Source organism: Nicotiana sylvestris, chromosome 5 (genome assembly GCF_000393655.2).
Source record: "Nicotiana sylvestris chromosome 5, ASM39365v2, whole genome shotgun sequence".
NCBI classification, from domain to species: domain Eukaryota; kingdom Viridiplantae; phylum Streptophyta; class Magnoliopsida; order Solanales; family Solanaceae; genus Nicotiana; species Nicotiana sylvestris.
In genome coordinates, this window is record NC_091061.1 from 76,726,089 (window position 1) to 76,741,785 (window position 15,697).

At 41.1% G+C, this 15,697-nt stretch overlaps 1 protein-coding gene across 1 annotated transcript; it reads right to left on the reverse strand.

Moving 5' to 3' along the window:
- Positions 1-1,060: 1,060 nt before the first annotated feature.
- Positions 1,061-3,550, reverse strand: LOC104248043 (ras-related protein RABH1e). Its single transcript, XM_009804230.2, has 6 exons — positions 3,340-3,550; positions 2,548-2,618; positions 2,020-2,108; positions 1,811-1,922; positions 1,610-1,700; positions 1,061-1,449 (listed from the first exon to the last, which is right to left on the reverse strand). Exons 1-6 carry the CDS (start codon positions 3,454-3,456, stop codon positions 1,306-1,308), a joined length of 624 nt encoding a protein of 207 aa, XP_009802532.2. The 5' UTR covers positions 3,457-3,550; the 3' UTR covers positions 1,061-1,305.
- Between the last annotated feature and the right edge of the window lie 12,147 nt (positions 3,551-15,697).

Genomic DNA, 15,697 nt, shown 5'->3' on the forward strand with positions numbered 1-15,697 from the left:
AATTGTTGTATTTTTCTTTTCTCTTGTTAATAAAAAACTAGCCCTAGGCGCTTGCGTAGCGGATTGCCAAAAAAAAAAAAGTGTCTAATACACACCGCTTTTGACCAGGACTCAGCATGTGTAAAACACCACGATAGAAGCGCGTCTACTAATAAAAATACTGTCTAATTATTTATTTTATGCCATGTGTCTGCAATCTCCTCATCTTCCCCATCCTTCCTGTATCTCTCTCTTCCGCTAGCCAACACCTCCCCCCACCAAATCCCTTCTTTTTCTTTTTCTTTCTGATTTTCTCTTAAATATACATATTTTGTATTAATCTCAAGCTTCCAATCTATTTTGAAGAGGAGGCTGAATTTTTTATTCTGAAAGTTGGTGGTGGCGATGACAACCATGGAAATGACAAACAAAATTTTAGAAGAGAGCTATAAATGAAAATAGTCCGTTTATGTCTTTGTTGATGTAGATAAGCTTCAATAGATATGGTACCCAAGCAGTTGTAATTTTCGATCTACCTTTGCCATTGTTGCATTTGTTTTAACAATGGCCTTGTTGTGGTGATGATACGGTGGTGTGAGCCATGGCTTATTGGCTTTTGATGTTTTTATTTCTTTTTGGGATTAAATCATTTGGGCTCCTAATTTTTGGGTTGAATTGTGTGTTCTAATTTTTTGGGTGGTCCGTGGAGGAGGAGATGGAGGTGGAAGAGATGGGGTTGGAGAAGATGAGGGTATATGTGTAATTTTATATTTTTTGTTTTATTTATTTATGTTAATGACACGTGTCACGACCTTATTGGTGCGTGACATTACCCATATTTAGGTAAAGTGGTCAAGAAAAAAGTGGGGTGTATTAGACACACTTTTAAAAAGTTGAGTGTGTAATGTTATTTGTGTCCACAGAAAGTGTGTAACAGGGATTTGAACCATTGTTCGAGTGCCAACTTATGTATTTTGCCATTATGAAGATATATCGTTAGATTCAAAAAGATGCACCTCGATCATCATTGTCTGTGCGTGTGTTGTGAGAACTTTGACAAATGAAAAAGAACTCCCCCCGATATGTTAAGTGGCGTATCAATAAATAATAGGTGGTACAACAAGCTAAAATGAATGTAAAATACATTGACTTATCCAGAACAAAAAAGGTTCCTGAACTAGCTAGGAACCATTAAACACAGGGAGTTTTAAACAAAAATGCGATGACACTAACAAACGCGTCCTCAATGGTCAGACTGTCTTCGGCTACCTCTTTGATGGAGTTGTACATCATAGAAGAAAAAGCCTACATTCTTTTAAGTACAATCTAGCATGCACAATCTCCCCCTTGCTGCTCATTTTGGGATGTATTTGTGGTAGGCTTCAAATTAACGTCCACCATATCTTCCCCTTTTGTGGATGATAGTGTCTCCATCCCAGGTAACGCAGCAGCAATCTTTCGGAATAGAGGCTGCAATATTCAATTTCATATTCTTAGGATCATGCAATTTGAGTATGAAAAAAATGATGCCATTCTGAGCAGAATTAAGTGAGATCAGGATATGATATGTAATTTGACTGATGGGCAAAAGAATTTCTTGAATGATAATTGCACTTAAGAGTGTGTGTACCTTGATATTGAATCCAGCTTTAGCACTGGTTTCTATATACATTACTCCAACTTCACGAGCCTTAGCATCTCCTTCTTCTGTGGAGACTTGCCTGGCGTAAGATAAATGAAAAAGATCCATACACTAGTGAGAGGCCGAAACATTTTAGTCATACCCAGCCAGAATACAGAGGAAAATAATCTAAGAAGTAGACGGCCCTACCTTTTATCAACAAGATCAGTTTTGTTCCCAACAAGAACAATAATGACATCACTGCCACGTTCAGTACGTACTTCCTCAATCCACTTTGAAGTGTTAAGAAATGATTGGCGGTCTGCAGATATATATATATATATATATATATATGATGATTAATGTCAATGAATATCATACAATATAGAAATATTGTGCCATGTCAAGATATCACTTACTGGCAACATCATATACAATGACAGCAACAGAAGAATCTCTAATGTAGCTCGGAATAAGACTCCTAAATCTCTCTTGACCAGCAGTATCCCTGCGCGATAATGCTTTAATTAGAACAAATAAAATAAGATGATTTTATTGGGCAAGACTCTGTTTGCCCAATATCGTCAACACAACAGATTTGAGACTATTTCCGATCCTAAGCAAAGCATGTAAGCTTTTCTCCAAGTTTGCTATTTTCTCATATCACCTAACATAAGAATAACTGAATAACAAAAGCAGATGGAACACAGACGTGCATTTGAAAACTATTAGTCTTTATAAAGACTATTCTAGCTATAATTAATTCACGCTTCTCTTTCACATTTTCGAGTACACCCTACAGATAAGTTTAAAATAAATAATATTAGCTGAAACAATCTAGCTAATCAAAACTAAAAACAAGAGAGAGAGAGGGAGGGAGAGAGAGAGAGAGAGAGAGAGAGAGAGAGAGAGAGAGAGAGAGAGAGAGAGAGAGAGAGAGAGCCTACCAGAGCTGCAAGCGAACTGTTCGATCTTCAAGGTACATTGTCTTTGATAAAAAATCAATGCCAATGGTAGCCTGCATATATAGGGGGAAAACACTGATTTAATTGATAATCTGGAAGCAATGTATCCATCCAAAACCATCATAAAGGATGGTAAAATTTGATCACTTTTAAAAACTGAGTTTTCTCAAATAGACAGTATCACGCACAGCTGTAAGTCATGTATTCAGAAATAGAACAGAAATCAGGAAAAGATTTTTTTTCCTAGTCAATCACTTCAATCCTTTAAGTCCTCATATACTTTCTCATTCAGATTGAAGCCCTCACAGAAATAGGGTGGATGTAGAGTATATGTGTTAAAATTCACTAAATAAGTTTTTTTTTTAAAAAAAATTGACTTTGAACCCAGTAAATCAAATGATTTATGATTGTATTTCAAACTCAAAACACATGAAGTTCAAATCCTAGATCCGGCTCTGCATACAAAGCTAGAAAGCTCTTTGCGTCTTTTCAATATACAATCCCTTCAGTAGCTAGAAAGCTTTCGTTACCATTTTAATTAAAGTTTCAGTCTTTTATCATAGGAACCATACAGGGGTATTCTGCACTTTGGTATATTCATTTTTAAAGAAGGATGATATCATAGGGGAAATCAAATAACTCAAAAAATAAAAATCCAAGCATCAAATTCTCCCTATAATTAACATATGGATGGCTTATCAAGAACGGTACAAAAACTGAACATTAAATTATATATATGCTGACGAAACAAAAAAAAAATTAGAAAGAGGAGACCTGATAAGTGGTGTCGAATTTATCGTACATGAAGCGAGTAATGATGCTGGTTTTGCCCACAGATTGATCTCCCAAAAACACCAGCTTGTACTTTGCTAATGGCGACACCACCGCCATTTTTGGGTTTTCCTTATCACAAACTAAACTTCCTGAGATGATGAGATCTGAAAGAGAAAGAAAAGAGAGAAAATTAAGGAAAAGAGAGACGCAGGCTCTCTGCTTGCCTTTGAATTATCAATTTATATACCGCTCTCTCAAGAAACCGCCAACTAATTAAACGACCGCCCGCTCAATTTGCCTTTAGAAATACTTAATTAAAAGTTAATAGAGTCAAATATCTTTGCAACAGTTTCGTTCGTTCCGAATATTTTTAATATTATAGCAAAGTATTTGATAATAGGCGAAATCTAGGTGATTTAGCTATTGTTTATGCTTCCGCTTGATTATATTCCAATGACATATTATGGTTAATGATGAAAAATAGGCTTTAATTGTGATATGTATACATTGCAGGATGATGAGCCTATATGATGCTTTCAAGAGGATACTGGAATGATTTATGAGCAAGAACAACCCCTCGGAGTTGAGTGCGCGCAAGGACGAGATGAAAAAATGGACGAAATCAAGCTCCAGGTGCGCGAAGCAACGCGCGAAGGCGCGCAGGAGTTCGCGCGTAAGAAAGTCCGAGACAGAATCATGCACGAAGTTATGCGCGAGCTCGTGTGTGTCCGGTCCGGAAAAACGTTATTTAGGGGTAAAAATTGGAAATCTGGAGAGAAACCCACTTAACCTAAATAAAGTCAAGCTCGCCCAAGGTTAAAGTAGGAAGGGTTTTCATAGTTTAGTGCAAGAAATAGAGAGGCAAGAGGCAAAGAGGAGTTTTGACCATCAAAGTTCTTCTTTTCTTCTCTTATTTTTGCTATTTTGTGATGAAATTGAACTTATTTGGGATGAACACTAGTATGAGTGGCTAAGACCCATTGTTCTGGGGTCATGGGTAAAACATGAATGTTGTTGTTTGGAGTTTAATTTGACAAAGTGGGTTTATCATATTGGGTTGTTTATTTAATTCTGCGTTCAATTATTTTGCTGAGTAACTAACAGTGAAATACTATCTACGAATCTTTAGTTGAACTCGAAAGTGGGAACTTTAGATTGCATATAGAATTAAATAGAGCAAGTTCTTGAACCCGGGTTTCGGGGAACGGATTCGCAATTGGGATAGACATATACCCAATTGCCTTGCTTGGTTGAAATACAGGAATTGTAAATGCGTTCTTGTTAATCTTAATTCCATAGACATATAGGCATTGAGTTGACTAGAATAGGCGAGTAAGAACTCGACAGATTATTATGAGTAATATCAACCCTGTCAATCAATAACCCAGATAAATTGATTAGTCATTCTAAGCCAAGAACACAACACGATTGTTAACTATGCCCGTGACCCTGGAATATCCTCTCCTACTGTTTGTTACTCGAAATTGCTATTCGTTTGGTTACTTGCTTTAGTTAGATTAATTCTTTATAGTTTAAGTAGTAAAACAATTACATCTCTCTTTTGTGAACAACCTCTTGGGTAGATACAGGAATTGAGTTTGAATCCGTCAACAATTAATCATAAGTCTTTGTGGGAACGATACTCTACTCACTACTCTATTACTTGACGATCACGTGCACTTGCGTGAGTGTTTTTGGTTGCAACAAGTTTTTGGCGCAGTTGCGGGGGACTTAGAAATTAGCTACTTGACTAAATTGAGCTTTTATTATTTATTTATTCGAGTTTTAACTCTCAGTTCACTTTGTTTGTGCTAATACAGGAGTTTCTATTGAATGCGAAGAAGTAGAAGCGCAAACAATCTCCTTCCTCTCGATCCCGAAATTGAACAAACACTTCACAGATTGAGGAGGAAGGTGGACGCTAGAACCAGAATTGAAAGAGAGTTGGACATCGTAGTTCAACCATAGCCAATTGAGATGGCAGATAATGAGGAACTCGCGGTGATTGAAGCCGCAAGGCCCAGTCTGGCTAATATGACTTAGGCCATTGTGAAACCTGACATCACTGGGCACTTTGAGCTGAAACAATACATGGTGCAGCTGATCCAATCCACAGGGCTGTTTGTGGGTTTACCTCATGAAGACCCGCAAAGGCACATTTAGAATTTCTTGGAAATTACGGATACCTACAACTATCCGAATGTTTCCAAGGACTATATCAGGCTGACACTTTTCCCCTTTTCACTGATTGGGGAAGCTAAGGAGTGGTTGAATAAAGAGCCAGCAAATTCAATCCGCACTTGGTATGATCTGGCGAGGAAATTCTTAATCAAGTTTTTTCCCACTAAGAAAACAAAGGTATTGAGGAGTCAAATTCTTGGGTTTGAACAACGAGTTGGCGAGACACTGCGTCAAACATGGTAAAGGTACAAGAAGATGCTCAGAGACTGTCCTCATCATTGCCAGACAGACGAGGTATTGGGTCACACTTTTGTAGATGGGTTAGATGATGCTTCAAAGATGAATCTTGATTCAGCTTGTGGGGGTAGTTGCATGGCCAGACCGTACAGTGAAATCCAAATCTTGCTGAATAACTTCACTGCTAATGATAATAACTGGCAAGGTGAGGGTGATTCACGAAAGGCAGTTAAGCAAAAATCAGCTGGGTTACTTGAGTTAGACGAAGTGTCAGCCATGAGAGCCGATATGGCAAAGCTGGCCAATCAGATGACTAGGATGACAATGCAACAACCACAGACAATGCAATACGTACAACAAATGACTATTTTCTGGGAACTCTGTGGCGACAGTTATATGAGTGATATGTGCCCCACGAATCCAGAATCCATCTATTATGTGGGGCAACAGAACAGAGGTCCATCGAATCAGCATGCACAATACGGGAATTCTTACAATCCAAATTGGAGGAATCATCCCAACTTCTCATGGGGTGAAAATCAGCAGAATCAGAATCAGCATAGACCCCAAGGGAATTTCAATCAGCCTTAGAGACCACCCCAACAAATGGAAGAAAGTACCAATGATCTGCTAAAGAAGTTGTTGATTGACAATCAGCAACTCAGGACCGACTTCAGAAATCTTGAAAGGCAAATAGGGTAGTTTGCAACAAATCAAAACACTAGACCTGCAGGCGCCCTCCCCAGTGATACGGAAAAGAACCCTCAAGTGAATGCAGTTACACTTAGAAACGGGAGGGAGCTAGAGGAAGTGCCAAAGAAAAAGAAAGACAAGCCCATACCTGAGGGAGAGTTGATCCCTAAAGTGACTCAAGAGCCAAAGAATGCTGCTGAAATTTCAGAGCCAGAGGAGGCCCCAAGACCACCACCACCTTTTCCCCAGAGATTGCAGAAAAAGAATGATGATCGCATGTTCACAAAATTCCTCTTTATGTTGAGCCAGGTTCAATTGAATATCCCACTTGTTGATGTGCTTCGTGAAATTCCAAAGTATGCTAAATACATAAAAGATATAGTGGCTCACAAGAGAAGATTAACTGAATTTGAGACAGTGGCACTTACTGAGGAGTGCACTTCAAGGGTCCAAAATAAGCTCCCTCAAAAGCTTAAGGATCCTGGCAGCTTCACGATTCCTGTGCGCATTGGCAATATTGATGTGGCTCATGCTCTTTGCGATTTGAGGGCGAGCATAAATCTAATGCCCCTGTCCTTGTTCAAGCAACTGGGCCTGGGAGCTCCAAGGCCCACTACTATGATGTTATAGCTGGCTGACAGATCGATAGCACACCCTGAAGGGGTGATTGAAGATGTGTTGCTGCAGATTGGGAAATTCATCTTCTTTGCTAATTTCATTATCCTCGATTATGAGGCTGACGAACTGGTTCCAATCATATTGGGACGACCTCTCTTAGCTACTGGTGATGCAATTATCAAAGTGAGAGAGGGAAAGATGATTTTGAGGGTAGATGACGAGGAAGCAGTTTTTAATGTCTACAGAGCAATCCAACTTCCCCGCCACTATGAGGAGCTCTCAATGATATCTGTTGTTGAGGCCGATGAGCAGATTCATTATCCGAATGTATATCTAGACGATTCTCTAGAGAAAGCACTTATATTGCTTGATAGCCTGGGGGTTGATGAGGAGGTTGAGGAGATGATGCAAATCCTTGATACATCTTGTGCGTACCTGCAAGGGACGCACCCCTTCGAGCCTTTGAATAGACCAGAGGGTCCTCCTCCAAAGCCGTCAATTGAGGGAGCGCCAAAATTGGAACTTAAACCCCTTCCACCTCACCTGCAATATGCTTATTTGGGTGACTCTGACACTTTACCTGTTATTGTCTCGTCTGACTTGTCTAAATTGCAAGAAGAAAAGTTGTTGAGAGTGCTACGTGAGCACAAGCGAGCACTTGGGTGGACTATGTCTGACATTAAGGGCATTAGTCCAGCCTTCTGCATGCACAAAATCCTCATGAAGGACGGACACAAGCCCATTGTAGAGCAACAACGCCGACTCAATCCAATCATGAAAGAGGTGGTAAGAAAAGAAGTGATTAAGTGGCTCGATGCAAGTATTGTATTTCCTATCTCAGACAGCAAATGGGTAAGCCCCGTCCAATGTGTACCCAAGAAAGGGGGATGACTGTAGTAGTTAATGAGAATAATGATTTAATACCTACAAGAACTATCACCGGGTGGAGAATTTGTATTGATTATAGAAAATTGAACAATGCCACCCGGAAGGACTACTTTCCCCTCCCCTTTATTGACCAAATGCTTGATAGAGTAGCTGGCCAGGAGTACTACTGCTTCTTAGATGGTTACTCGGGGTATAATCAGATTGCTATAGCCCCAAAGGACCAAGAGAAGACCACTCTTACGTGTCCTTATGGCACGTATGCGTTCAAGCGAATGCCCTTTGGTCTTTGTAATGCACTTGCGACGTTTTAAAGGTGTATGATAACCATTTTTACTGACATGGTTGAGAGGTTTGTGGAAGTGTTCATGGATGATTTTTTTGTGTTTGGATGTTCTTTTGATAACTGCTTGATGAACCTTGATAAAGTACTTGCTAGGTGTGAAGAAACTAACTTGGTGCTAAATTGGGAAAAGTGCCATTTCATGGTACGTGAAGGTATAGTCCTGGGGCACAAGGTGTCCAAAGATGGTTTGCAGGTGGACAAGGCAAAGGTGGAAGCGATTGAAAAATTGCCTCCACCGATATCTGTCAAAGGCATTCGCAGTTTCTTGGGCCATGCAGGTTTTTATCGTCGTTTCATTAAAGATTTCTCAAAAATTTCCTCTCCCTTGTACAGGTTGCTTGAGAAAGATGTTGCCTTCAAATTTGATGATGCCTGTCTGAAGGCATTCGAGGAGCTGAAAGGAAGGTTGGTTACTGCACCAATCATAATTGCTCCGGATTGGGAGTAGCCATTTGAGTTGATGTACGATGCGATCGACTTAGCTGTTGGTGTTGTCTTGGGGCAAAGGAGAAATAAGATATTCCACTCCATCTACTATGCGACCAAAACTCTGAATCCAGCTCAGATGAACTACACCGTCACTGAAAAAGAGTTGCTTGCAGTGGTGTGTGCATTTGACAAGTTCAGGTCATATCTTGTGGGGACCAAAGTTATTGTCTACATAGATCATTCAGCTATTAGATACCTATTTGAGAAGAAGGACGCCAAGCCGAGACTGATTCGGTGGGTCCTGCTCTTGCAGGAGTTTGATTTAGAGATCCGAGATCGCAAAGGAACAGAGAACCAAGTGGCTGATCACTTGTCCAGGTTAGAAAATCGGAACCATGTGGCTGAAGGGGGTGCAATCAAAGAAACATTCCCTGATGAGCAGTTATTGGCAATCACCTCAAGCACAACCCCGTGGTATGCAGATTATGTGAACTTTATTGCAAGTGGGGTGACACTACCAGAATTGACACCAGACAATAGACGAAGGTTCTTGTATGACGTGAGGATCTACATGTGGGATGAGCCATTCTTATACAGGCTATGTGCGGATCAGTTGATGCGGAGATGTGTTCCTGAGGAGGAGATGAGTGCCATACTTCATAGTTGTCACGCCTCGTCATATGGAGGTCATCACGGTGGAGACAGGACCGCCCAAAAAGTGCTACAATCAGGTTTCTATTGGCCAAAATTGTTTAGGGATGCACACGCCTTTGTTAAAATGTGTGACAGGTGCCAAAGAACCGGGATGATCACTAAGAAGCACGAGATGTTGCTGCAAAACATCCTGGTAGTGGAGCTTTTCGATGTTTGGGGAATTGACTTCATGGGACCTTTTCCATACTCGAACGGCCATAGATACATCTTGGTGGCAGTTGATTATGTGTCTAAGTGGGTGGAGGCCATTGCTCTTCCCTCTAATGATGCAAAGGTGGTGGTAAGCTTTGTCAAGAAGCATATCTTCACACGCTTTAGAACTCCCAGAGTGTTGATCAGCGATGGAGGTATGCATTTCTGCAACAAACTGTTAAACAATGTCCTTGCAAAGTACGGGGTCAAGCATAAGGTCTCCACTGCCTATCACCCACAGACGAGTGGTCAAGTGGAGGTTTCAAACAGAGAGGTAAAGCAAATTCTTGAGAAAACAGTGAGTGCAAATAGAAAAGATTGGGCCGGAAAGTTAGACGACGCATTGTGGGCGTATCGAACAACATACAAAACTCCTATAGGTGCTTCTCCTTATAGATTGGTGTATGGGAAGGCATGTCACTTGCCCGTCGAACTTGAGCACAAGGCCTATTGGGCAATAAAGAAGTTGAACATGGATGGGGACTTAGCTGGAGAGAAGAGGTTGCTGCAACTCGATGAGCTCGAGGAGTTTCGATTACATGCATATGAGAATGCCAAATTGTATAAAGAGAAGACTAAGAGGTGGCATGACAAGCACATTCAACATCGAGAGTTCGAGCCAGGGAAAGAAGTTCTGTTGTTCAATTCGAGGTTGAAGCTTTTCCCCGGAAAGCTTAAATCTCGTTGGTCGGGCCCTTTTGTTGTGGTAAGCGTGAAGCCTCATGGAGTCGTGGAGTTGAGAGATATGAGTTCAACTGGCACTTTCTTGGTAAACGGTCAACGGATAAAACATTACTAGGATGGTGACTTTGCACGTCACAAGACCTCAGTGGACTTGAAGGATGCTTGAGAACATGTTGAGTCGTGTCGCGACGTTAAATCAGGCGCTGGATGGGAGGCAACCCATTGAAATGTTGTAACCGTCGTGCCACGACGTTAAATAAGGCGCTGGTTGGGAGGCAGCCCAACGATAGTAGTAGTGTTTTAGTTTGAGCTTTAACTTACTAACAAATGCAGGCGATGAAGGGCGGGTGAAAGGACCATCCACTAGGAGCAAACCATGTGAAAATAAGTGCAAATATAAACGCCCAGGAGCGCGACTTCGCGCCCACTTCGCGCACAAGTTCGCGCGCCTGGGCGAACCATTCTGCCTGAAAACAAAAAAGGACACGCGAAGACACGCGCGAGCTCCTAAACTTCGCGCCAAAGTTCGCGCGCCTGGGCGAACCATTCTGCCTGAAAACAAACAAAGACGCGCGAAGACACGCGCGAGCTCGCACATTAGTTCGCGCGTCTGATGGAACTCTTCCGGCGTTTTATGTTTTTTTTAGTTTTAGTTTTTCTTTTTTATTTTTTTTTATTTTTTAGTTTAATTGGTTTTTTTTTAGTCACAATTACCCCCCCCCCTCTAATAAACAACACCCTTTCCTCTCCCCCATTCTCACCCAAAAACACCCAACTCCTTCACCAAATTCCAGCACCCCTACCCCCATCCCCCTCTCACGATTTTATTCCCCAAACTCACTAGCATCCTCCCCATTCTCCTTCACAAGGTATAAGCCCTAGTTGTAGTTTTCTTTCTTTTTCTCTTTCTATTTTCAGATTTTTTTTCTTTTTGTATGTTGTATCTTATGCCATTAGTGTAGATGTGTTTGGTGATTTGGTGTTCAAACTTGGTGAAATACGTTGTGGGGTTAGTTTGTTGCAAGTGTGGGGTGGGTAGTACTTGATTTAGGTTATAGATGAGATTTGTGGGAGGCCTTTGTTGCAAGACACTTAGAAAAGAGTTGTGAGAGCCTAATGCCCACAAGGTGTTTGTGGAAAGGCTTCAATGAGCATGATTATGTAGTTGTGACCAATTTTGCATGTGAAGTCTGAGTAACCACATTAAGTCACACTAATTTTGTTGGGCTGAGCTAATGTGTCCATATTTTGCAGGTATTATGGCACCATCGAAAAAGCGCCAAGCCACGGGTCCATCCTCAAGCCGCCAAAGGGCAACTCCTGCACGTCCCTATGACAGCAACAAATTTGTCTCCCCTGAGGCTCAGACCCGTTTTATAGAGAAGGCTGCCAAGAAGCCAATTTCGGAGAGGGGCATTGACATCAAAAAGGTCAAGGAACGATGCCCCCACATGTACAATGAGTTGATGGAGCGGGGTTTGTAGGCCTTCATTGACGAGCCAAGGGAGGCTAATGTAATAGTTGTATGTGAATTCTATGCTAATTTACCAGAGCATGTCAACCATGTGGTCACAGTGCGCCGCAAGGCGGTGGATGCCTCCATTGAGGCGATACACATAGCATATCAATTGCCCGACCCTCTGCCTGAGAATACTGACTTTTATGAATATGGGCGAAATCCAACCGATGCCAAGTGGGAGCGTTTCTTTGATGACATTTGCGTACCAGGAAAAATGGTAGAGTGGATGGAACATGGAGAGAAGTTCCACTCCTCCGTTTTAACTCCAGAGGCGAAGAGCTGGCTGTATGTGATTAACAGTCGCCTTATTCCCTCCAAAAACACTACGGAGGTGAATGGACCCCGGGCTGCATTGATTTGGTGTTTCATCAAGGGTCTTCCCTTCGACATGGCCAAAGTGATCCACGACGAGATGTTTATCTGATGCCCCCAATGCCTGTATGGGTTCTTTTTCCCATCCTTCGTGACTAAGGTTTGCAGGAAAGTGCAGGTACCTGAAAATACTCGTATGGACGAGCTGGTAAGAAAAAGCCACAAGATCCGACCTGGCAAGAACACCTCGGGGGAAGCCGTAGCAGCAGCGGCAGGTAGAGAGGATGAGAGTGGTTCTGATACATCGGAGGAGGAAGAGGAAGAGCAAATGGATGTGGAGGGCAAAGCGCAGGCCCATGCGCCCAGCGCAACAGCTGCAGCACTGTCACAAGCAGAGTGTCTCGGCACACCACATTGGATCAGGAGGTGGCTGGTCTATGCACCTCTATGAATGATTTGGTCACTCATGTGGATGCGATAGCTGACCGACAAGTCAAGTTGGAAAAGAAGTTCATGGGTTGGCTGCGAGCTTTGGGGCGTGCGTGCAACGTGAACCCCGAAACCGTTTCCGATCAAGAATGAAGCTTCAGGGAAGTCTCTCTACCTCACTGCTCTTTTAAGTTTTAAGCCATGGGGACATGTCTTCTTTTTTAAGTGTGGGGTGGGGGATTCCTTCATTGTATGTTGTATGTAGTTGTGCAAATTCCCGGGTTGTTTTGTTTGTTTCATGTTGACTTGATAGTTTTTGTTAAGCAGGAGTAGTTTTTTTTGTTAATTTAGATAAATGGCTCGGCCCGACGATGGATCCCTTTCGATGGGGTTCTTGAGGGATTGAGTCGAGAAAAAAAAACTGAAAAACTGAAAAAAATTGTAGGCTCTTCCTGATGACGGATCTTTTAGACGATTTTCTTGAGGGAAGTGAGTCTAGAGAAAACAACAAAAAGATTTTTTATTTTTTTCTTAGGTAGTGTAGCAATTCCCCCTTGGTTTTTCTTTAAGCCGCGGTTCTTTTTCAAGGGTTTAGCTTGAACCGGGCATAGGTAGTTTTTATTTTTGTTTTCTTTTTGATTTTTAGATTAGGGTAATGGGCTACGATCTATAAAATTGAAAGAGAACCCATAGCGTTGACACACCTGAACACAATAGACCCTAGAGTGTAACGCTTAGTCCTAATTGTTGAATCTCACTGAAAGTGCCTTAATTTGTATGTTTGTTACTGAATTGAATGCTCGTAATGGAGTGTCTTGATGAGCTGATCTGGAATGAGTCTTATACCATGTGTGGTGAGTTTTGTGTAGTCCATGTACTGTACTTGTGTCTAGAACTTGCCCGGTATGTGAGTTGAAGCGAAATTTTAGGTGATGCTCGGTTTGAAAAATGATGTTAGGCTTTCTTTGACCTTTTTGAGCTTAATTGCTTATCACAAATAAAATTTGTCCCTAGTTAACCCTTTTGAGCCTTTAGACTTTTGTTTGGCACCCGCATTACAAGCCTATACCTTTTTGTTCTTAATTGACATTGTTTTGATCCTTTTACCTCTTAAAGCACTTCAATTGTGAGAGGAGCGTTAAAAGAAGTAAGAAGGAAATAAGTGTGGGGTGGCTTTTGAGTGGAACCAATAAAAGGATGAAAGGTGCACTATTGTTGTAAACGAATACACCACTAGCAGGAATTGAGTGACAAGAAGAATATTAAAAAAAAAAAGAGATGATTACATTGTATCTTGTTCCAGCTAGTGGGAATGAATTAATAGAGTGCTTAAAGAAGAAGAGAGTGTTTGTTGGATGATATTATGTGTGAATGAGAAGTGGGTTGAAGAATTTGCGCTAAACATTGCTCATGTGATGTGTTAAAGTGCTTAGGGGTTGAGTCACTATTCCTAAACACATCTTACCCATCCCTTAGCCCACATTACAACCATGAAAAAGTCCTAATTGATTTTGGATCGAGCTAGCTTACATTAGTAGAGATTTACATTAAGGGCAAGCTTATGGTACCAATTGCATGCATGTGACCTCTTTTGTGAGAGTGAGTGATTTACTTGATATATGTGAGTATATGAATTGAATGTGGTGGATTGAACTCAATTTTTGTTGATGTAATTGTGAGGGCATATGATTCGTGATGGAAAAGCAAGTCTTGACTTCTGTGTAGAGTACTTTGAGGAAGTGTAAATATTGCATGGCACTTGAGAGTTGACTTTGAGGCTAGGATTGTTCACTGCTATGCGTAATATATGTACATTGTTCTAGGTGTAATGCGTTAGGGGAAATGGTTGAGTGAAGGATTCTCTAGAGAGTATAGTTGATTGCTCGAGGACTAGCAATGAATTAAGTGTGGGGTGTTGATAATAGGCGAAATCTAGGTGATTTAGCTATTGTTTATGCTTTTGCTTGATTATATTCCAATGACATATTATGGTTAATTGATGAAAAATAGGCTTTAATTATGATATGTATACATTGCAGGATGAGGAGCCTATATGATGATTTCAAGAGGATATTGGAATGATTTATGAGCAAGAACAACTCCTCGGAGTTGAGTGCGCGCAAGGACGAGATGAAAAAATGGACGAAATCAAGCTCCAGGTGCGCGAAGCAACGCGCGAAGGCGTGCAAGAGTTCGCGCATAAGAAAGGCCGAGGCAGAATCATGCGCGAAGAAACGCGCGAAGTTATGCGCGAGCTCGCGCGTGTCCGGTCCGGAAAAACGTTATTTAGGGGTAAAAATTCGAAATCTGGAGAGAAACCCACTTAACCTATATAAAGTCAAGCTCGCCCAAGGTTAAAGGAGGAAGGGTTTTCATAGTTTAGTGCAAGAAATAGAGAGGCAAGAGGCAAGGAGGAGTTTTGACCATCAAAGTTCTTCTTTTCTTCTCTTATTTTTGCTATTTTGTGATGAAATTGAACTTATTTGGGATGAACACTAGTATGAGTGGCTAAGATCCATTGTTCTGGGGTCATAGGTAAAACATGAATATTGTTGTTTGGAGTTTAATTTGACAAAGTGGGTTTATCATATTGGGTTGTTTATTTAATTCTGCGTTCAATTATTTTGCTGAGTAGCTAACAGTGAAATACTATCTATGAATCTTTAGTTGAACTCGAAAGTGGGAACTTTAGATTGCATATAGAATTAAATAGAGCAAGTTCTTGAACGCGGGTCTCGGGGAATGGATTCGCAATTGGGATAGACCTGATAAGTGGTGTCGAATTTATCGTACATGAAGCGAGTAATGATGCTAGTTTTGCCCATAGATTGATCTCCCAAAAACACCAGCTTGTACTTTGCTAATGGCGACACCACCGCCATTTTTGGGTTTTCCTTACACACAAACTAAACTTCCTGAGATGATGAGATCTGAAAGAGAAAGAAAAGAGAGAAAATTAAGGAAAAGAGAGACGCAGGCTCTCTGCTTGCCTTTGAATTGTCAATTTATATACCGCTCTCTCAAGAAACCGCCAACTAATTAAACGACCGCCCGCTCAATTTGTCTTTAGAAATACTTAATTAAAAGTTAATACAGTCAAATCTCTTTATAACAGTCTC